The sequence below is a fragment of the Staurois parvus genome, unplaced genomic scaffold (genome assembly GCF_062004578.1).
Source record: "Staurois parvus isolate SC_StPar_1 unplaced genomic scaffold, SC_StPar_1.0 ptg000715l, whole genome shotgun sequence".
In the NCBI taxonomy this organism is placed as follows: domain Eukaryota; kingdom Metazoa; phylum Chordata; class Amphibia; order Anura; family Ranidae; genus Staurois; species Staurois parvus.
The window spans coordinates 10,154,922-10,179,650 of record NW_028318511.1 but is presented as its reverse complement, the minus strand read 5'-3'; the positions used below and the strand labels follow the sequence as shown (position 1 = coordinate 10,179,650).

At 40.3% G+C, this 24,729-nt stretch overlaps 1 protein-coding gene across 1 annotated transcript in view; it reads right to left on the bottom strand.

The window, feature by feature from the left end:
• The window catches only part of LMNTD2 (lamin tail domain containing 2), a 138,586-nt gene that overhangs the window by 16,764 nt on the left and 97,093 nt on the right, over positions 1-24,729 (bottom strand). Inside the window, exons 2-4 of the mRNA XM_089653594.1 lie at positions 16,526-16,590; positions 5,951-6,137; positions 1,410-1,529 (exon numbers count right to left, since the gene is read on the bottom strand). Of these exons, the coding sequence (XP_089509720.1) occupies positions 1,410-1,529; positions 5,951-6,137; positions 16,526-16,557 (339 nt within the window). The 5' untranslated portion in view covers positions 16,558-16,590. The remainder of the gene's footprint in view (positions 1-1,409; positions 1,530-5,950; positions 6,138-16,525; positions 16,591-24,729) is intronic.

Genomic DNA, 24,729 nt, shown 5'->3' with positions numbered 1-24,729 from the left:
AATCATATCAATTCTGTGTAATTTAACAAACAGAAGTACCCCACGGGCCTGTGAAGACTGACACATAATACTAGTTCAGTAACTCGCGAACAGAGCAATTCAATCCTTTAGCATAGCCATAGAAGTAAATACAGTAGATACAATGCTGTATATGGCTGAAGTGGTTGTAGTGTTTTGTTTTGTCCACATGGTGGCAGGGCACACCTATTCTACCAATTGGGTTTATGAGGACAGCAGCCTTCCTCAACCAGAATTTCCAGATTTTGTTGGGGGTTGCTTGACCAATCAGCAATTTCTGACTTATAAGTAACCAATGACATTAATGATCTTTTTAACTATATTTAACAGGTTATTTTCCCCCACTTACCTCCAATGTAAGCAATGTTCTTCCTATTGATCACCATCGTAAGAGGATGCTTCTCCTCTGGACCACCAATCTAAGGCTCCATGTACACTGCAGCTGATAAACTCACGTTTAGGAGCTTTTCTGCATTTGTTTCAGCAGCCCCTGAACTCTCCCTAATGTTTTCCTATGTGTCCATGTACACTATGTCGTTTACAGGCAGTTGAGTTTTCAGTCGTTTTTTTTGAACGCACCAAACTTCAGGAGTAGATTTTATCAGCGTATCAAATGCCAAATGCTTGGAAACGTGGTTAACCACGTTTATAAGCATTTGCGTTGGAAACTTTTTTTAACTCTTCCATTTCCAGATGCTGTCCAGAGCCTTTTTTCATCATCAAAAATGCATGTAAAGCGTTTTCCCGGTACTCAAATGGTCCTGGTACTCCATACTTTGAGGTTTCACATGACAGAAAATATGCTGCAATAATTTCTGCACAGAAATGAGCTAGAACACATCAAAACACCACAGAAAAAAAATTAAAAAACAAAAAACAGCTAATCTCAACAAATACTGCTCTCTCTGCTTCTGCTCTCTCTATTTCTCTCAAAATGTCTGAAATAGTTCATTTTTACTGTTTTCAGTGCATTCTGGGCATTTTGAAAGGTCTCCTGAGGTTATCTTTAAAAAACTCTTCTAAACGCAAACGCACATAAACGCGGTATGCAAACGCAGCTAAACAGACTTTTTTAACCTACGGTTTCCAGCAGTCAGTTTCCATTGTTCAGAAGTGTCCTCCTATGTACATGGAGCCCAAGGAGACCCTTCACCACTGATCACCAGTGTAAGGTAGCATTTCACTGACCTCTGCTGCACAGTAAGAAGGGCATCACACTACCCGTTGGTGTAAGGAAGAGGGGGTACTATACTGATGCCACCCCTGAAGACACACCTGCTTTGTAGGTTTTTTTGTGTATGTATGAATTGAATTAATCTATATGACCTCAGCACTTTTAATAAAAATATAATAATAAATGTCAGTTTCCTGAAACAATCTTTTCATCATACCTGACCATTTGGGCGTGACAGGACAGTGATGCATTGTGGGTTGCTTCTGAAGTAGACACATCCTTTCCATAATAGATCTGTAGGTGGTTTATGAGAAACCTTTGCTGCAGATGCCCAAACCTAAAATACAGCAAAGGGTTATAAAGGGCAAAATAATAGACAAATAGCTAAATACTTAGTTGAAATAAATATAATCTGTTTTTGCATGCTAATTCTGGTTAGTGACTCCAAAGATTCATTTCCCTTGCTAGATAGCCTAGCCCAGCAATGGGCAAACTACGGCCCGCGGGCCGTATACGGCCCGGCGGACCTTTTAATCCGGCCCGCGGAGCTAGGCTCCTCTCAAAGTCCGCCCTGAAGACCGGTGTAGCATGAAAATCTGTCTCCTATGAGGATCTGTCCCCCTCAATGTATCTGCGCATGTGCCGGAGATCGCCGATCGGCTGCTAATGCCTGAAACTGGCACATGCGCAGATACGTCGAGGGGGACAGATCCTCATAGGAGACAGATTTTCATGCTACACCGGAATGGCGCGGGAACACGGCGAGAGGAACGCGCGGAGCAAAGGTAAGTGAATTGACACAGGGGGGACTTGGGGACTTAATATGGGGGATGAATTAATTTGGGGGATGAATTACTATAGGGGGGATGAATTACTATATGGGGGATGAATTACTATGGGGGATTAATTACTATGGGGGATGAATTACTATATGGGGGATGAATTACTATGGGGGATGAATTACTATGGGGGATGAATTACTATATGGGGGACGAATTACTATATGGGGGATGAATTACTATGGGGGATGAATTACTATGGGGGATGAATTACTATATGGGGGATGAATTACTATATGGGGGATGAATTACTATGGGGGATGAATTACTATATGGGGGATTAATTACTATGGGGGATGAATTACTATATGGGGGATGAATTACTATATGGGGGATGAATTACTATGGGGGATGAATTACTATGGGGGATGAATTACTATGGGGGATGAATTACTATATGGGGGATGAATTACTATGGGGGATGAATTACTATATGGGGGATGAATTACTATATGGGGGATGAATTACTATGGGGGATGAATTACTATATGGGGGATTAATTACTATGCTTACTATGGGGGAATATTACTATACTTACTATGGATGACACATACACATCATTCACCTACTCTTGGTCCGGCCCCCGGGTCCAATATATGAACCCATTGCGGCCCTCAAGTCAAAAAGTTTGCCCACCCCTGGCCTAGCCAGATCAGAACAGATAATTCTTTATCGATGGTATTATACACCTGCTCGTCTAGCTAACTTTATTCCTACATATTCTCCGGCTTGTTTTCGGGGGTGCCAACAATTGGGTACTATGGTTCACATCTGGTGGACTTGCCCTAAGGTTAGCAGATTGTGGATTAGGGTTTATGCCCTTCTCCGCACTATGTTTCACGCAGACATCCCTAACGAATACAAGGGGGGGGGGGAAAGTCCTCTTTTTTTGGTGGGACTTTAACGGTTCAATTTACTTGTATGATAAATTTCAACAATTCAAAAGAATTGTTGAAATTTATTTTACAAGTAAATTGTGCCATTAAAGTCCCACCAAAAAAGAAGACTTTTCCCTCCTTGTATTCCTTCAGAGAGCATGCGCCAGTGCTACTTTACAAGTAAATAGCTCCTAAACAGTGCAAAGTTTAGTAAATATTTACAGTACCTACAGGTACGCCTTATTAAAGGTGTACCTGTAGGTACAAGTGAAAAAAACGAGTTTACTACTACTTTAATTGAAATAAATTAAAAGATTATCTTTTTTGTTGTAGAAAACCCTATGGAATAATGAATAAGTGTGTAGCTTGTTTTACTGTTTTGTTTTGTCCCCCAACAATAATCCACTGTGACGATGACTGAATCCATTAGTGATCCACTGACTAGCTATCAGAAAGTGTGCTGTCCAACTGTTCTGCAAAAAATATTGAGGGTAGCACTGTAACCTAATTAACATTGTGCAATGCAGCCAAATGAGAAGTACCTGTAGATCTGTAGACATGGAGCATGTAGACCACAAAAACATGGCTCCTTAAAATGTTCTGTACTGCTTTTGATTTATTATGGCCAACCCCCAAGTTCTAATGAGTTGTCATCCTAAGTATTTATATTTTGAAAGATATACACTATATATCCAAAAGTATTGGGCCAGCTCGCCAAATCATTTCATTCAGGTGTTCCAATCATCTCCATGGCCACAGGTGTATAACATCAAGCACCTAGGCATGCAGACTGCTTCTACAAACATTTGTGAAAGAATGGGTCGCTCCCAGGAGCTCAGTGAATTCAAGTGTGGTACTGTGATAGGTTGTCACCTGTGCAATAAGTCCATACGTGAAATTTCCTTGCTACTAAATATTCCACGGTCAACTGTTAGTGGTATTATAACAAAGTGGAAGCAACTGGGAACAACAGCAACTCAGTCACAAAGTGGTAGGCCACGTAAAATGACAGAGCGGGGTCAGCGCATGCTGAAGCGCACAGTGCGCAGAAGTCGCCAACTATCTGTAGAGTCAATAGCTAAAGAACTCCAAACCTCACGTGGCCTTCAGATTAGCACAACAACAGTGCATAGAGAGCTTCATGGAATGGGTTTCCATGGCCAAGCAGCTTCATCCAAGCCTTACATCACCAAGTACAATGCAAAGCATTGGATGCAGTGGTGTAAAGCACGCTGCCACAGGAGCAGTGGAGACATGTTCTCTGGAGTGACGTATCAAGCTTCTCTGTCTGGCAATCCGATGGACGTGTCTGGGTTTGGAGGTTGCCAGGAGAACAGTACTTACCTTACTGCATTGTGCTAAGTGTATAGTTTGGTGGAGGGGGATTATGGATTATGATGTTGGGTTGTTTTTCAGGGGTAGGGCTTGGCCCCTTAGTTCCAGTGAAGTGAACTCTTAAGGCATCAGCATACCAAGACATTTTGGACAATTTCATGCTCGCAACTTTGTGGGAAAAGTTTGGGAATGGCCCCTTCCTGTTCCATTATGACTGCGCACCAGTGCACAAAGCAAGGTCCATAAAGACATGGATGAGGGAGTTTAGGGAGGAGGAACTTGACTGGCCTGCGCAGAGTCCTGACCTCAACCCAATAGAACACCTTTGGGATGAATTAGAGCGGAGACTGAGAGCCAGGCCTTCTCGTCCGACATCAGTGCCTGACCTCACAAATGCGCTTCTGGAAGAATGGTCAAACCTTCCCATAGATACACTGCTGGACAGCCTTCCCAGAAGAGTTGAAGCTGTTATAGTTGCATTTTAATATATTTATAAACAATATAGGGTCTGGGATTAAAAATACAAAAATACAATTTCAGTCTTTGCAGATGACACCAAGCTGTGCAGTGGAATAACGTCTTTACAGGATGTCTCCAACTTACAAGACCTCAATGCAGTGTTTAATTGGGCAACTATGTGACTATGTGGCAAATGAGGTTTAATGTTGATAAATGTAAGGTTATGCACTTGGGGGCTAAGAATATAGATGCATCCAGTGGCGGACTGACAACTCATGGGGCCCCCGGGCAATAGGGGCCCCTGTATCCTTGCCCACACCCAAAAAAGCCTATAAAAAAGGTACCAGGGGCATTTCATGGGGCCCCCTACTGACCCTGGGCCCTCGGGCAGTGCCCAAGTGCTCGAATGGTCAGTCCACCCCTGCATGCATTAGTAACACCTCATCTGGAATATGCAGTTCAGTTTTGGGCACCAATTCACAAAAAAGAACATTGGGGAACTGGAGAAAGTACGGAGAAGGGCAACCAAACTGATAAGAGGCATGGAGGAGATCAGCTATGAGGAAAGGTTAGAGGAACTGAATTTATTCTGTCTTGAGAAGAGGAGATTAAGGGGGGGGGGGTATGATCAACATGTATAAATACATCAGTGGTTCATATAATGAACTCGGTGTAGAGTTATTCACAATGAGGTCAACACAGAGGACAAGGGGCACTCTTTATGTCTGGAGGAAAAGAAATTTAATCTCCAAACACGGAAAGGTTTCTTCACAGTGAGAGCTGTGAAAATGTGGAATAGACTCTCTCCAGGATTGGTTCTGGCCAGCTTAGTGGATTGCTTTAAAAAAGGCCTGGACTCTTTCTTAGATACATAGAATATAACTGGATACTCACATTTATAGGTAAAGTTGATACAGGGAATATCCAATTGCCTCTCTGGGGATCAGGTAGAAATTTTTTCCCTGCAGGAGCAAATTGGATCGTGCTTTGCTGGTTTTTTTGCCTTCCTCTGGATCAACTGTGGGCATAGGATTATAACTTCTTTTTTTTTCTGTGGTTGAAATGGATGGACTTTTGTCTTTTTTCAGCCAGACTAACTATGTAACTATGAGTTTGAAGAAGACCAAGTACCTCCATTCAACATTTAAACCAAATTTACCAGGATTTATCTAGTGAACATCATTCAAATAAACCAAATTTTAGTTTTCACTAATAACTCTCAGAGTGAATTGTGGTCTTATCCTTACCGTAACATGCTGGTGAGCAGGAAGGATCAAGTTCTGTGGAAAGCGATACATAGATACAGCATGTCCTCCTTCCAGCTGCCATAGGATGTAGCCACTTATATCAACATCTTGGTGTGGAGAAGAGTTCAGTATCCGAACAAAGTGTCCTAAGGAATTGACATCAGCAATCTTCAGAGGACATGGAGAGCTAAAAGGGAAAACATTTAATAATATAAAAGCTAATTTGGCCTTAGATAAACAACCTGAAATTAATTTACTAAACCAAGAATCTCACAATGTTTAAAATTGATTTATTTAGTGTTCAGTTTTTTGGAGGCAGGTTGGAACCATTGTTGGGGTTTTATGCCTTCTTTGTAGACATTAGGGAAATTCTCACTCACTTTCTGATCACTGAAGCAGAAAATAAGAAAAATGTCATCAAGAGTGGCACAGACAACGCTAAAATATATTTTTTAAATGAAGTGGTCAAGGGCGAGGACTTCTATAAGGGTTGTCAGTGGCCTCCATGGGGACTTGTTTGATCGCCAGCACAGAAAGTGAGATAAAAGCTCCTTAATGAGAGAAAATGAATTACAGAAATTATAACCTTGTCTCATGGTAACTAAAAGCAATACATATGTATTGGCTGGAGTTTATTGAATAAATAACACATGCCTTATAAATAATGAATTGAGCCCAAGGTCTATTTTGTGATGGATAAATGCATAGCTACTATGTAGATACCTGTAGTTACATAGATCCCAAACCTTTTGAAGCCAGGAATACCTGCTCCTTTAACATCCACTAGAAAAAGTAAAATAGAGTGAAAAAGGTAAAATATTCTATTTTAACAAAAATTAGCACACTTACAGGTAACCTGTCACAAATCAGTGCAATTCAAACTGAACACATTATTTAATGCTTCATGTATAAACTATGTTTTAAAATGATCCAGAGATGGAGCCACATAAAGTTATAAGCAACATTTGCAAATCTCTCAACTTTTCCTGTCAAGCATATTTCAGTTTTATAGTGATCAATAAAGCTGGCCATCACAATAAATAATCAATAGGAAGTATCTAGGGACAGGGTTTACTTGCACAGAGAAACCCTGAGATTGCCTCTTAGGATCTTCAGATGGCTTTTGACATGTGGTTTCACTGAAGGTAATTCGCACCACTGATCAATTTAAGGTCCTGGTCACACCGATCCGACTTTGACTTCCAGTGAAGTCGCACGATTTCAAAGTTGGATGTCATTATGACTTGAGGTGCAACTTGCAGAACATCTGCCCAGATGTCTATGCAAGTTGCACCGGAAGTAGTGCGGGCACTACTTTAGAAATTGGTGCTGCTCCGACCAATTCGGAATCACACCAATATGACAGCTTTATTTGCTGACAATAGGGTGCGAATTGCCATGTGACCTCGCGTGGCATGGCAAATCGTATGGCAAGTCGTACTTGGTGTGACCGAGGTGTAAATTCCCCTAGTTTATCACAGATTTACATATTTCTGATTGGTAACACTATAATGTTTTGCGATCTTTTCCAAAATGTTTAGAAACAAGACTTTTCTGTCCTCCTGGAATCAGTCTGCCTCTAAAATTGATCATGGGTCAACTTCTAAACAAGGAAATCCTGAACTTCTATGAAACACATTGGGGTTGATTTCCTAAAAGGCAAATAGACTGCTTTGCAAGGGAGGTTTTACTTGTGCATGAGAATTTTCTTCAGAGCTTGTTGAATGATCTGAAGCTGACTTCCATCATCCAGCCATGTGCAAGCAAAAATGGAGTTGTTTTACTAAAACTGGAGAGTGCAAAATCAAGTGTAGCTGTATATGGTAGCCAATCAGCTTCTAACCTCTGCTTGTTCAATTAAGCTTTGATTATAAAACGTGGAAGCTGACTGGTTTCTCTGCAAAGCTGCACCAAATTTTGCAGTTTTAGTAAATCAACCCAAATGTTTCCTGGCACATGATAGGGTATTCTTTGCAAAGTGAAACTGCACAGAGCAGGTAAGTACAACATGCTTATTATTATAATTGAAAAATTTGCCACTTGTATAGAAATGTAAGTGACAACTACAACTAGGTCCACGTCCCCCTAAGGCCCGCAATCCACCATCAGTTTTAAACTAAGTGAAGGGATGAGTATATTCAATTTTTTTTACAACTGTACATGATGTGGTGTTCTTGGATCAGTATGCATGCATTATGGCTGCATTACACTTCTCAGAGTCTCGTTATATCAAGGCACCTGAATAGCAGACACTGGCAAATATATTGTGGCTTCTTGAAATATAGTCACATCTGAACACAAGAGATAAAATGAGACATGGGGGGGGGGGGGGTTTCTCCTCCTATCACTGCAAACACATTTTTCATTTGTACACAAAGACAATGGGGTTGATTTACTAAAGACAAATAGACTGTTCACTTTGCAAGGTAACTTTCCCCAGAGCTTAGTAAAGGTGGTGAGACGTCACTTTTCACAGACTACCCAATCACATTCAAAGAATAAGTCATGCAAAGATACTGTACTTCTCTTGCAAAGTGAACAGTCTATTTGCCTTTAGTAAATCAACCTCAATGGAAGCAAGTTCCCTAATACACTACACAGACCAGTTAATAACCCAAATCCATCAGATTAGCTCCTCCCCTGAGGAATTTACAAGCAATTATGCCTAAGCCCTGGTTCACATATATATGCGGCCGTGAGGGCCGCGTTTTGCGCGGGCACGAGAGCACATTCATTTGAATGGACTCCCGTGCCATGCAGGGAAGAAGTTCCCAGTACGGTTGCGTTTTCCAGTGCAGGCGGCAGGTGCAGGTGGCATGCCATTCCTCTGTGCGGGTGGTGCAGCTGCACAGATTTTCATGCGGATCCACAGTGGCACCACCCCCACATATGTGAACCAAGCCTAACACAGCCACACAATTAATGAGCCCAGATTAGTTTGCTATGCAGACACCTGTGCAAAATGGTTTAGAAAATACAACAATGCATTACTGTTTGTTAATATTTTTTTTAGATTAGAAAGCATATTAACCACTTGCCCTCCAGAGGATTTACCCTCCTTCCTCACCAGGCCATTTTTAGCAATACAGCACTGTGTTACTTTAAATGACAATTGCGTGGTCATGCACTACTGCACCCAAATTAAATTTATGTCCTTTTTCCCACAATTAGAGCTTTCTTTCAGTGGTATTTGATCACCTGTGCGGTTTTTATTTTTGGAGCTATAAACAAAAAAAGGCCGACAATTTTGAAAAAAAAAATATATATTTTTGACTTTTGTATAAAATATATCCAGTAAAAAAATTAGAAAAATCAAACTTCGTCATAAATTTAGGCCAAAATGTATTCTGCTACATGTCTTTGGTTTTTTATTTTTTTATTTTGGATAGCGCAAGGGAGGGTTATAACCCCCATCAGTTTTTTTTCACTATCCGTGTCCCATTTCAGAGATTTCCCTTCACATTCTGTCCCATAGTCAAACAGGGAGTGAGAGGAAACCCTTGCAAATTAAGGGAATCCCTTTGGGGACCCCCTGATCACCAAAACCAGTGTCTCCATTGGAAGATTTCCCCTCTATTACTTTTCTGGGGACAACCCAAAAGTTGGGATTTTTTTTACTTTCACTGATAATGGCAAGCAGGACAAATAGAGAGGGTAAATCTCTTTAACAGGGGCACAGCCAGCAATGAAAGCCTAATAGGTGTTCTAATCCCTCTCCACCCTATCCAAAACTAAAAAAAAGTTTTGCCTTTAGTTACACTTTAACTCCGGATGGAAAAATATACTTTTATATCGGCATCTGATTTTTAACTGCTACTTCTAAAATCTAAAGTGTTAAAAGGTAAATAACAGGATCATGCTGAAAGTAAAATGGACACATTACAATTTCAAAGGTCAGGTTTTATTTTAACATGGGAACCAGCTGTGGTATTGTGGCAATGCTGCCAACAGAAACCAAGATAAGCGACAGGAATCAGGAAGTCAATACCCCAGTTTCAAGAGTCAAACTAACAATAGATTCACACCTAAGCGTTTTCTGCAGCGTTTTGCAGAAAAGCAGTACAGTCCATTTAACATGATTTTGTTTTTTAGAAAGGGTCAGGGACTTTTTTGAACGCAAAAAAGTTGCGTTTTTGTTTTTATAGACTTCAATGGAAATGCTGCAGAAAAGCATGTATTGTGTTTTTGATGGTTTTTTGCTGCTTTTTACGTTTTGCATTTTAAATCTGCCTAGCAACAAGAAAAAGAAAAAAAAAATAAATGCAAAACGCATCAAAAACGCAAGTGCAAAAACGCAAAACGCAATGCAGAAATGACTCAAACACAACCTACATAGATGTGAACCTAGCCTTATATGGGATAACTGGTGGACTAAAGAGAAGATTTAGAAACATTCAAACTTTTTTTTAACAGGGGTTATATGAGGCAGACTTTTCCATTATGCATTATAGTCTTCCTAGCCTTCTTTGGAACCTCCTGTTCACAAACAAATCAGGAGGAACCCTGTCAGACTCAAGTTGAACACATATCAATGCTGCTTCAGTTTCCAACACACATTGCTTTTTATTCTTCATCTTCCACTTACCTCAGTATTTTCAGTATTACTGCTGAAAGCCTTTACATAGTGCTTCTTATTTTTCACCATCCTTACACCTCATTATTATGAGTATTCCTACTGATAGCCCCTAACCAGGTACGTCCCTTCTGAGCTCCCCTCTAATGTCTAGTGGTAGGATATTATAGTGATTATATGATTTCTGTTGCTAAAGGAAACTTTCCAGATAGACACAGAGGCTGCCATTGCTACTTTTCATTCTGCAAGTGCTGGTTTCCTGGCTGTCATATTTACCTTTTCCTCAATGCTTTGTGTTCCTTATTGGGAACAAGTATCCAAATAATTATGTCTGACTTTAAGCGCTTCCCGACCACCCTATAGCAGAAATACTGCTACAGGGCAGTATAGGTGCGCAAAATCATGTATATACATATGTGATTTTGCATTTCTGCGGCTCGGGCACACTGCTTTGGACAGCACAGCCATCCAAAGCAGAGTGCTTACAGTGAAGCACACTAACACTGCCCCTAGTAAAACACTCCCTGCACACTGTTAACCCTTTGATCGCCCCTCATGTTAATCTCTTCCTGCCCAGTGCCATTACTACAGTGTCAGTGCTTTTTTTTAGCACTGTTCACTGTATTGGTGTCACTGGGGATGTCAATGACACCAAGTAAGTTCTCCTCAGCTTCAGAATGTCCGCCGCAGCCCTGCTATAAGTCGCTGATCGCCACCATTACTAGTATAAAAAAAAATTCCAGTATCTATATACCGCCATTCGTAAACGCTATAACTTTCACATAAACCAATTCATTTACACATATTGGAATTGTTTTTAGCAAAGACATGTCACAGAACACATTTTGGCCTAAATTTATGACAAAATCTGATTTTTTAAATTTTTTTTACTGGACATGTTTAATAGCAAAAAGGCAAAAATATTGTTTTTTTTATCAAACTGTCTTTTTTTTATAGCGCAAAAAGTAAAAAACACACAGGCAAGCAAATGCCACCAAAAGAAAGCTCAATTCGAGGGAACAGAAGGATGTAAATTTAATTTGCGTGCACTGCTACATGCCACGCAATTGTCAGTTAAAATAACGCAGCGCCGTAATGTAAAAAATGGCCTGGTCAGGAAGAGGGGTAAATCCTCAGGAGGGCAAGTGGTTAAAGATATACATACTTGTTCCAGGTCAGTGACTTAAAGTGTTACTAAACCCAGGACCCTGCATTCTCTCTATCTGCTCTCCCACAGTACACAGAACATGGAAATGTAATTATTTTAGTAAATATAAACTGCTAAATACCTTTTCTCATCAGTAGTTAGAGCAGTTTTGTGACTTCAGCTGAGCACTGGTTAAAGCTTGTAGGAGGAGTTTTCTCTGTCTGAACAGTGCTGATTGGCCCTGTGCTGATCACATGCACTCTCCCAAGAAAAAAAAACCTCTCTAGCAATACATACCAATCTGAGCATGTGCATCTGACTACGGATTCAGTCTGTATCAGGTGGTCATTTCAACAAGAGGAGGGCCAGAGAAGACAGGATCAAACAGCCTTTTTACACAATGCAGAGATGAACTTGAACTTTTGATCAGTTTACTAGCCAGACAAGAAGCATCTTCAGAAGAGGATTGGCAATAGTAGCCCCCATGTGCTTTTCAGGAAATGCTTAAAAGGGGCATCTGTGTGATGATAATGAGGTCTCAAACTGAGTGGAGAGAATTGGGAAGTTGTATTCCACACCTTCATTTCTCTAAAATGTGAGTCAATGACAAAACAGTCAAATGTAAATCTTATGTCTGTGGTGAGGACATTTTTATATACTTTAACCCCCACTAGAACATTGCAGTTTAAAGCACACTTAACAGAAGACATCTCAAGCTAAGCACAAGGTAGATAAAGCAAAATGCCATGCAGGAGGCCGTAAAATCGACAGTGGTGTCAAACTGGCAGCCCTCCAGCTGTTGTGGAACTACAAGTCCCATGAGGCACTGCAGGGCTGACAGTTACAAGCATGCCTCCCAAAGGCAGAGGCATGATGGGACTTGTAGTTCCGCAACAGCTGGAGGGCCACCAGTTTGACACCCCAAACTATGCAGAATCTGCACAGCCTTTAATAGCTAGTCTAGAGAATGGTTTGAGCAAATTCACAATTAGGTTTGGATTTTTAGCTACCAAAGCCCAACTGTGGTTTCTGTTCAATAATACCAGCTGTATCGAAGATACCTTCATAAAAAGTGGTTATACTAATGTACAAGAAAATAACAATCAGGCACCATATACAAAGTGCAGAAGGCAACTCAACACATTGCATCTCCTTGGGATAATATGCAGAAGATCCATATATACCATATTTGGTGTCTGTGTGTATATCTGTCTGATTGTCATTTATTTCTGTTCAATAATATGTTGATTGTCAGATTGTAAAACATGGTGAAAACATGGATATAGTTAGTATTAAGAGAGCATCTGCAGGAGCATCATATACACTTTAGCACCTCTTCAATGCACCCCGCAGACACTTGGTTTGATTATGCAAATTCTGTAAACACCCACTTCAGTGACCTGAAAAGATGTCTGCAATTTACAGCTGGGAGCTCTTGACACCATGGGAACTATGAAGGAATGTTAAGAGTCATTTATGAGAGCCATGGACTTTGTAATATTAAATTGGACTACTCTGCAAACAACTTACTATGCATGAATCCAAAGACCAGAAAAATGTTATCAAATGTTTTTCCTACATTTAATCCCATTTAGTTTTGTTGTTATTGTCTGTTTTGTAATAACATTCCTGTATATATAGTCTGGCACCATTTTTATTTTCAGCTATACTTTAAAGCTTCCTTTTTCAACCAGGGTGCCTTGAGGTTTCTTCAGGGGTGCCTTGGCAAAATGTTTAAAAATTTCCCAAAACTTGTTTACAAGCCAGTGGGTGGAACAAGCCTGTCTTTTAGTTACACAAAACCATGGGTTTTCATTGTACACCATTGTGATCTTCTAGCCTGAGAAACAATGACATCATCAGTTGATAAGGAGGACTTCGCTTGCCTGCACAGCATCCTAGTTTGATCATCCCCTGCCCCTCTCATCTGTGCTGAAGTCACATTCGCTCAACGATGGAGAAAAACTGAGGGAGAAGAGAAACTTTGGAATACTAGTCAGTACCAGTGTGCAATAGTGTCTTTGCTTTGGAAGAAAAAATCACCTCTAATGTTGGGTGTCTTACATGTGTGGATGTTGCTGCATTACTGAATATAAAACTATTAGAAAAGTTTTTACATTTTAGAATGGGGTGTCTTGACACTGTCCATAATTTTAGAGGGTGTCTTTTTTTTTTTTTTTTAAATATTTATTAGTTTTTCACAGTAATAACAATAGAAAAAAAAAAAGATAAACATTTTCATCTCAATCATCATAAATATAAAATTATTTCTTATTACTTCATTTACCCCCCTCTTGAAACATTGACCCCTCCCCCCCTAACCCCCACTCTGCATTTTCCTTGTCTTTTATCCAAAGCAAGCATATCCTACCCATCTATCTGTTCTCTATGACGTTCTACTTTTCACTTTCTCATGTTTATTACAAAGTTTTCCCATTTCGCGAGATATACCTCCAACTTATCTTCCTGTATATAATATGTCTTCTCCATCTTGCTAGTCCAATTTACTCTTTCTATCCACTCCTCCTCTTTCGGTATTTCTTTTTTCTTCCAATACTTGGGGATCAGGCTTTTTGCTGCGTTCAAATAGTACCCTAAACCTAATTTCTTATATTTACTAACTGATAGCTCTGAACTGTGTAACAGGCACATCCCTGGATCTAACCCGATGTTCATTTCAATGATGTTCTCTATTAAATGTACTATTTTTTTCCAGAATATTTGAATCTTTGGACATTCCCACCAAATATGATACACTGTCCCCCCTTCCCCACACTCTCGCCAACACCACTGTGATTTCTCCTCACTTATCTTACACTCCACACTCTTTAGAGGGTGTCTTGACACTGTCCATAATTTTAGAGGGTGTCTTGACTGAAAAAGGTTTGAGAAACACTGCTTTAAAGTGTTAAGTTGACTCTGCAGAAAGGAAAGTTCTAAATCAGACATGAACACTTTCAATACCAGTGCTGTTTTTGCAGGGTTTTTTGTACACACTTAAAAAATAATTTTAGGCCTCAAGATTGTATAAAACCCCAACAATGTTATGTATTTTCTGAAACCAGACACCCTAGAGAATAAAACAGTGGTAGTTCCATTTTTTTTTATTGTATACAATATTACTGCTAAGGTCTAGGAAATGCAAGGTTTCAGTTAAGCAATACACTAAGGTTAATGTTAGGGTACACAAACACAATAAATCAACCAATATTTTGGAAAAATATAAAAGATGAGGCTCCTGTGACCCAGATGTCCGCTAACGTCAAAGAACCGCTCAAGGCTGTGGAAGGATCCCGACTATATTATCTGAATCTACCCAGCCGCCTGATTGACAGCTGGCTCTGGCTCTCAGCGCAAGGCTGAGTCAAAGCCAGCTGTGCTTGCCCCCTCCCCAGCCTGGTGTTGCAGTGAGCGCTGGAGGAGCAGTCACCACTCTCTACTCTGAGCAGACAGAGAACTGAGTGATCAGTATGATAGCTCCGTTCTGGGGTTTATAGCAGACACAGGACAACGACAGCTTCACACTGATGCTGTAGCATGGAGATGAGTATTTATGTTTGCTTTTTATATACCCCATATACTTCCTTTAGAGGACCATTCTGCTTTAAACATTCTCATACTTTACTGTATGAGTATTAGTAATTTTTTTCTGCTTGGGCATTAAGGGCTTGTGAATAAAATATTCAGGTGAAAACTGATATGCAGTCACCTGCGTTTTCCTGCATTTTTATGCGAGTTCTGTTTTTAGGCACATTTTCTAAACTCATATTGCGTTTATCTGCTTTTTTTTTTCTGGGAGTTTTCTGACTATTTTCTGTGTCATCATTTCCTTATCACAAAAAATACAACAAAATCATTATTAGCGGACACAAGCACAACATAACTTACAAAACACCTTCTAAATCTAAAAGATAAAACTATACTGAGTTAATAAATAAAACTCTGTATGTTAATTTGGTCTTGGGGGCTCATTCAGATGGGTGCTGTGGCCTGTACAGTGCAAACCAGTTTTTATTTATGTGCAGTCATCCTATATTACGCTATGGGGATCTAGCAACTGTACAAACACAACTGCAGATCCTAACTTGACAGGCATGTGGATGCACGTGTACACAGACAGTGTGTGCTTGGGGCCACTCAAACGCATCTGCACACCTACCTATCAAATTAGGACCTGTGACTGTGTTCATACAGTCAATGCCTCCCCACAGAGTAACAGGCGGCTCCAGCTGAACAAACAAACCGCTCATTCACACTGAATGGGCCAGAGAACCAGTGTGAATGAGCCCTTAATTTTATTTTATTATTTACATTTTTAATGATTTTTAAGTTTGTTTTATTATTTGTTGCAATTGTTTAAATTGTTTTACATTTTTTCCACGATGCCTTTTTTTTGTGGGGGGGGGGGTCAGTAGGGCACTGAACAGTGTCAGTCAGTAGACCAGTGGACGGTGTCAGTCATTAGAGCAAAGGACGGCATCAATAAGACAACAGTTGGTGTCACTAATTTTTTATTTTATTTTACTGGAGAAACATTCCCTCGACCCTTGCTTTGTAGCCTCATTTGCCCTGCAGAGGGATTAACAGGAGACAGAGGCTCCTGTTTATTCATAAACTGAAGCATAGTAAACACAGCTTAAGAATAAGAGTAAGTATAAGAAACCAAGGGTGGAGTCAGCCCACCATGCTACAGATTTACCTAAAATATCACTTTTAAATGATTTGCCCCTCTATGGCCATTGTAGAGATGGGTCCAGTTGTAGCTCTGGTCTGTGCTATGTGGGATATTATTCTACTGATGCTAGAGAAAACTTTTCCATCAAAAAAAAAGATATTTAAATAAAATATATCTTACTTGCAATGTTCTGGTATTGCTGCTCTCGCCATGTGTCTTCTGTCTCTCCAATCATCTTTGGTTACCTATAGCAATACATAAGTGTCAAACATGACTATACTTGTGTGAGCATCTTTCACATATACAGAAAGCGTTCAATCTAATAAAGTTTAACGTTAGTGGGAACATCTACAACTTCCTAGTTTTTTTTTTTGGTTTTTTTTCCCCCTTCCCTCCTTCCCCTTTCCTCCAGTTTTATATTTCAATGGTTTTTATTAATTTTAAGTTTAAACAGTATAAAACAGAGGCAACAAAACATGCCCAAGCAGGGACTATCAATTGCACCGATAAAAAAAAAAGCATAATAGAGAAAACAGTGCTCTAACTCCAACAAGGCAAAAGGTACACCCACGCAGGGGCTATCAATGGCACATAAGTTACAATAACATTAATGTAACTCTGACTGTAACAGCTAAAGGCAGCTGTCCACTGTCACACCAAAAACAAACAGAAAAAGAGAGAAAGGAAAAAAAAACAAAAAAAAAAAAAACAACAAAGAGCGGGGGTCCAAGAACGCCAATACCAAACGCCTATACATACCCATACTAGCCGGGGGGAGCGTGGGAAAGGCATATTGCAACCACGGCTCCCGTATTTTCAAAAAATTACGCTGGGAGTTGTTACATATACTAGACATCTGTTCGTTGAGCATCATAGTGGTCATACAATCTCGCATCCCTTGAAGAAGGACAAACGGACTCTTCCAGGCCTGAGCAATTGTTCTAGTGGCCGATAAAAACAAATAGGAAGCCAACTTCTGCTGATGAGCCAAGAGGCCTGATATGGGGCAATGAAGCAAAGCATACCGAGCATCCCGGCGTATGGAGAGATGGAACAAAGTGAAAAGGAGGCCAAACACACGACACCAAAAACGAACCAGTCTCGGGCATGACCACCAGATATGCAATACATCGCCACGATAGCCACAACCCCGAAAACATTGATCACTACAGGCAGGGTTAGCCTGGGCCAAACGAGCCGAAACCCAATACCAACGAAACAATACCTTATAGGCTGCCTCCAGCGTGGTCGTATTGAATGAGCATTTAGCTATGAGTGACCAGGCCTTATTCCAGTGTAACTTCCTGTTTTTAGCACTGATTTTTAGTCCTTACATAAAATATGAGTATCTAAGGAAAAGCAACTAATTGGGGACAGATATCATTGCACTGTCCCTTCTTTCTGCTTTGCTCTCTGCAGATGCTTTGTGAATGTGTCAGAGGTAAGAACCTCTGTCCAGATCAGGGGCGGACTGACCATTTGGAAACTCGGGCACTGCCCGAGGGCTTGGGGTCAGTAGGGGGCCCCATGAGATGCCCCTGGTACCTTTTTCATAGGCTTTTTTGAGTTTGTGCAAGGACACAGGGGCCCCGTGATCCCCTATTGCCCGGGGGCCCCATGAGTTGTCAGTCCGCCCCTGGTCCAGACAACATATACTGTATATATTATATATAGTATATATGTATCGCTACCACAGCATTAGTCGCTTTGTCAGGTTCTTTCCTAAGATCAGTGCAGCGGCAGCCAGGCACACATCTGACTCAATCTAGGGGATGTCTTTTCAGGATTTTTCTTGCTGAAGAGATTTGGATGAGTGTAGGGTGATTTGGGATACTCAAGATATGAGATGAGGACACTTCACTCTCCTACGTGTTTCTGAGCTGTCTTTGTGTAGGAATAAGTACAGAAACTGAGACCTCTTTCTTTAGAAAACTATCACAGCTAGGAATACTACCAGCTCGTCCTCTTAAGGTATACAGCACACTGTCACGAGAATCCTGAATTCACGTCAGTACTCACAATGTGACAGAATCACCAAATGCCTCCTTCCAGTATCCACCAGACTCTCTTCAGTGAGGGAGATGCCAATGCTCACAATGCCAGACCCCTTCTAAGTTCGACTGGGCACTCTTCAGTGAGTTCTCCTGACCAGGTTCCCAGGTGAAGGTTCCCTTGACTAGCTTTAAAAGGGATCCTCAGGAGTAGGCCCCCCAGCTATACCACAGCTGGGACGTTGATGAATAAAAGGCTGGAATCAGGATAGCTGCTGCAGATATAGGAGGTAGCCACCCCCCACCCAAACAGGTATGTTCCCTCCAACAAGACAAGAGGAAGACCTTGCTGCTCTAAATCTTAGACTATTTATATGCCTCTCAAACCACCTTCTGGGCATACCTCCCTAGGGATTGGCTGAAGCATAATATTCAGGCTGAGATGTCCTTGCTCGATTCTCTATGTTCAAGAAGCCTCTGAAAGGCAGGGGAGAGCAACCAAACCTGCAATTTGTGAGATCAGCCAAAAGCAATCAATATCCACTCCACTGATTACAGAGATGCCAAAAAAGAATTAAATCTGTCTATATCCTAGAATAAACCATTTCCTTCACAAACAATTACACTAGGCTCACACCGGCCTAATATTCAGCCAGTCTGGAAGTTGTGCATCTAACTTTGGAAAGCCTCTCTGGTTCCATTTACTTATAAAGCTTGGAAGTTCCAAAAACCCGAACGTGTATGAGTTCCGACATGGGGCCTAGTCCCTCCTGGACAAATGTATGATTTAGCATACCAGTCCTTAGATGTGGTTGCTGCATTGTTTTCTTTTTTTTTCAGCCTTCTTCTTTTATTTTCACCAGGTAATATTACTAATAACACACTTCCTGTCCTAGGGTGGCTACGCTCACCGACTCCACTGTTTCTTTGGAGGGAACTATGATTGTCATCTTAGACTCCTGATTTGGTCTACAAACACACCTTCCCCTGTTTACCTCCATTACATGGTAAGGGGAGGGGAGTTGTAGTTTACAGAAAATTAGGAAGGAAGATAACATTGTTTGTTATTTTAGTTTGAATTCACATGCTGTTACAAGGACATTGTATTTCTGACAAAATCATCAGATATTTTCTGCACTTGATAAAAATGTTTTTAGCCTGAAAAATGAAAACCAATGCAGCCACCACATCTAAGGACCCCAGTGCAGTCACCACATCTAAGGACCAGTGAGCTGCAATATATTACATTTTGTATTTGAATTTAGATATCCTTTGATTATTTATAAATCTACTCACTTGTAATTTGTGCAATGTTGAATTAAAATAAAAAAGAGAAACTTGGAAAATCTGAGTGTGACCTGATTGATTTTGAGACAGATAGTGTAAATTGCATGCTTCAGTCCATCAGATGATAGAAAGCTATCATTTTGTGAGCGGTCACATGGTTCAACAAAACACGTGCCCTTCCATAGCTAGCCATAGGTGGATTAAAATTTTTCAGCAGGGACCAGACGAATTTCAATCCCTTTATGGCCATTCCTGTTCATTAGATTGATTTCTCACAAGTGGGAATGACCATAGATGGATTGAAAATTGCTGAACCAGACAAATTTGAATTCATCTATGGCCATCTCCATTCATTTGTTAATTTTTTTTTAATCAGCCCACTGGCTGATCAAAAAAAAATTCATCTATAGCCAGCTTTAAGCCCGGAATACACAAAAATCAGCTGGTTCAGTAGGAACTGGCCAACTTCTGGTCCGTGTGTACAGCTGTCTGTTAAACAGAAGCCAGTCGAACAGTCTTGCTGGAAAACCAGCATTTGATCAGTACTTGCAGCCAATGACTGTGAGTGCTGATCAATGTATTCTAGAGGAGTTGTCACTAACATTGCTTATGTTGATTGGGGAGCTGTTAGTTTTTAAACCTGCTGGTTGAATGAATCAATAAACTGTGTGTACCCAGCTTTTGGCAGTTCAATCCTGTCAAATCTGGTATATCACGTGACTCTCGGTAAAAAATGGGTTGTATACGGATACCCTTGGAGGCAATTATGATTGCTTCTGATGTGGAAAGTGGTTGTTATTACTTAAACAGATGTTCTGAAATTATTAGAAAATTCCAATGTTACCTAGTCATATCAGGAACGTATTATTTTTACATGTACAGCATTATTTAATTGAGCAGGTTGCACAAGGGACAGGAGGGGGTCCAGCATTAAAAATGACAGAAAGATATCTTCCCACCTATCATCTAGCAAGCTACGCTTTAGGGTAATTTCAATCTCCATTTGAATCTTGCTGCATGTTTAAATAAAATCAGTGCCGACATCTAGCATACACAATGCTTCAAGCTGAGTGACAATTTTAATGCCATCCCCCAGACTTCTAGGAGCCATGGAGTCTCCACTTCTGTGCCAGCAAACAGTAGAAGTTACACAAGAGGAATTCCTTGTAGTGCAGGTGTGCTCTGTGCACTAAGCATTGCTAGAGGTTGGGAAACCCACAACATCTTAAACATCAGATATGTAATGTGCCCTGGGGTCTTCTCATTATGATACAATCTAGTAATTCTGCTGCTAATCGAGCAATCATTTCTATGTAAATATACAAATATGTCTAATGTTATTACAGCTTGTATTATAACCTGTTTGTTTAGTTACACAGGTAACAAGATTCAGAATCATAAACTCCCTCTACTCATCATCTGCTCCATCTGTGTTAGTGAAGACCATCATCATGTATGTAGGATATTTAGTTATAAAGTCTGATTTAAAGTACCAACCGGTCAGGCTTTGCCCTATGCCCCACTACTTAAAACAACCCAAGCTAGCATATACATTGAGACCGCAAGGGCTCAGATCATACAAAAGTGCAGATAGGGATATCTCCCAGAGAGGCCAAGTCCAATGACGTACTGAGTCTCATGGTATGAAAAGCTCCTCCACTGAGGTGAGAAACATTTCAGCAAATACAGTAGAGGAATACAGGATATCGCATCACATCACTGGAGTGAAAGGAGTGATGGGTAATTGAAGTAAAGTTTGCATCCTTAGTTGAAAGGCCCTTTGGGTTTGGCCAAACTTTTTATTAACAATTAAAGTGGTCTGACAAGAAAAATGCACAAAGCATGTCCTTATATAGTGTGTAATTGCATAAAACCAAAGCACTGAGTGTGATTTCTGTCTGCAGTCTATTTCCTCTGCTATCTGCATAAGTCATTTCTGACAGGCTGTGCCAACTCCAAGGTATCAGGGGGAGCTCCAGAATACAGCCTTTGATTGACAGCTTTAGCTGTGTATGTTTCCCTATGAGATTATGTAGAGGAGGTGTGTCTCTTCTCTTCACTCAGGTCTCAGATTACAATCAGCTCTCTTCTCTGAGCTGTGCAGTATGTGACATCACATCCCCACTCCTTACGTCTGGAAGCTCAGGAAAGCTGTGTAATTCTGAACTTTAGATGGATATAGAGAAGAAATTGCTGCAGATAGACATGTACAACTTATGTAGGATGATGTTTTATCTCTGTGTATCACCTGAAGCTGGTCACTTCAGTGGGAATATGTAAGGGTTTACAACCATTTTAAGGCAAGACCATGTTTTTCAGTAGGTATGGTAGGCAGTGTGGATGTAGGTGCTAGTTCTTGAGGGGTGCTTGCTGTGGCAGATAGCATGGGTGCTTCAAGTGGCATCCTCCAATATTTTCTGCCAGTTGTACCAAGATTCTGGGTGCTTCCCAGTGGCCCTTTCTCCAATATGACTGTGGGCCTCCTCCTTTTGCCCTGCTGTATGTTTTTTGCACCCATTGATGATGTAGTGATGATAGGCCTTTGTACTGAGCTGCTTGCCTGAAGATTACCTTTAAATTGAACCTGTGCATTCCAGGAAAAAAAACAGGTTCACTGTAGTAATGGCCCCACCAGCTGCATGAACGTAATCTGCCTTTGCTCTCCAACCTCTCCATTAAGGAAAATATCTGGGGCCAGTTTCAACTAAATCTTGTTGTAGCCATAATGATATAATGAAACCATAATCGCTTTGCTATGAATGAGACCAGATGTAGTAGAATCGCATAAATGTAAGCATTTTACTGCCAGGACATGTGGCATCCTGTGTAGGTGCCTCCACAAACACCTGTATGATCATAATATATAAATGTGACTGTTGGAGGAGATACAATCTGATCATTGTCTGACATCTATTCACCGACAGATGTTTATTATGGCTATGTTGCATGTGTTTTCCCTTAACCACTTCAGCTCTCACGTCTATATATCCCTTATGGACCAGTGCAATTTGTTCATTGCTGCTATGGGTCTGTTTATTCAGCAATAACTTCATCATTACCTAAGATAACAGACATACTGTATGTAGTTTTATGCTGCCTAGTTTATAGTTTACACAATCCATAGAAAAAAAAACATAACAAAACAAAAAAAAAATATTGTCTATTTTGATCAGTATTAGTTTAAAAAATGTTTAAATAATGTAAATAAAAGGCATACAGGTGTACCTCGGTTTACGAACGCCTCGGTTAACGTAATTTTGGGTTTACGAATGAAAATCCATTGAAAATAATGCCTCGATTTATGAATTTTTTACACATTTTTTTGCATTACGAAGGGTATGTTGGTGTAAATTTTTAAATGCAATTACCAGCTTTTTTTTTCTTCACTATAGCTCACAAAATTAGCTGTCAGTTTCCCCAGAGCTAAATGATACTTTGTTTCTTTTATCTCATGAAATAAACTAAAAGGAAACATTGTTTCTTTTAACTTGGGAAATAAACTAATAGGAAACTTTCTTTCTTTTAGCTGGGGGGGGGGGGGGGGGGAGTGACAGCTATAGTGAAGAAAAAAAAGAGTCGGTAATTACATTTAAAAAACGGCACTGACCTATAGTGACAGCCACTTTTTAAAAACTTTTTTTTCTGACCTCAGGAACGGATTAATTGGTTTTCAATGCATTCCTATGGGAAACCGTGTTTCGGTTTATGAATTTTTCACAATACGAAATGTCCCGGAGAACGCAATACATTCGTAAACCGAAGTATACCTGTATTTTTTTCTGTAGGTTGTCCTGTTTAAAATGACACTAAAATGATGATTCTGGTACACAGCACTGTTGTTTACAAATATCATCAAAGCATTTTTTTCCCTTCAAAAATAAAAAAAGTTTAAATGTCAATGGTTAGTAAAATAGAAGTAAAAAACAAAGCAGCAATACATCATATACTTGTTAACCTCCACACCGAGCGTACGCAAATATGCAGCCTCTCGTGGCTGGGTCTTGACGACAAGCGGCCGCCTATTTGGGTACCATTTGTAAGCAAATATGTGCTGAGAGCTCCCAGCACATGTGTTGGCATCCCATGGAAAAGTCCCGATCTCTCCTTGCCGTGACAGTCAATTATTGTGGTCACATGACCCTAAACCCTGCTCCGCCTCCCGTCATCAGAAACTCCAAAAGGGCGCCGGCGTGAAGAGGTTAAGGAGAGAAGGTGAAGATGTTATTTAGGGCTGATTAGGGCAAATACAGGGGTAATAAGAGGTGAAATAGGGCCAATGTTTATTAACCACTGCCTGTTTCCAGGTTGCAAATGCACCCCCCGCTTTAAGTGTAAACAGCAGGAGCCTGTCAGCAAGTGCCGGGCAATGATTCACAGCTGGGACCTGCAGATCAGTCCAATCACAGCCTAGAGCTTTGTGTTGACATTCAACACAGAGCTCTGTACAGAGGGAATAATCTCTCTGGTTCTCATCCCTTAGTCAAAAGCAGCACACTTTAAACACATTACACATAGTTAGGCACAGATTTAACCCCTGGATCACCCCTTCCCAGCCAGTGTCATAACTACAGTGACAGTGTATAGTATTATCACTGAATGTCACTGGTGATGTCAGTGACAGTTAGTCAGTTCCCCCTAGCATCAGTTAGTGCCAGATTGCCCACCGCACTATTGCAGTTCTATTATAAGTTGCTGATCACCGCCATTAGTAGTATTACAAAAAGTACCATTGTTTGTACTATTACTTTCACAAAAAACAATCAATATACACTTGTTGGGATTTTTTTTTTTACCAAAGACACATAGCAGAATACATTTTGGGCAAAATTTATAAAGAAATTAGATTTTTTAAAATTTTGTTTATTGGATATGTTTTGTAGCAGAAAGTAAAAAATAATATATTTTTTTTCAAAATGTTCTCTTTTTTCATTTATATTGCAAAAAAAAAAAAACGTAGAGGTGACCAAATAACACCAAAAGAAAGCTCTATTTGTTTGAAAAAAAGATATATATTTAGTTTGCATACAGCATTGCATGACCATGCAATTACCAGTTAAAGTAGCACAGTGGTTGAATGTTGTCTTTTTTCAATGGCAAATATATAAA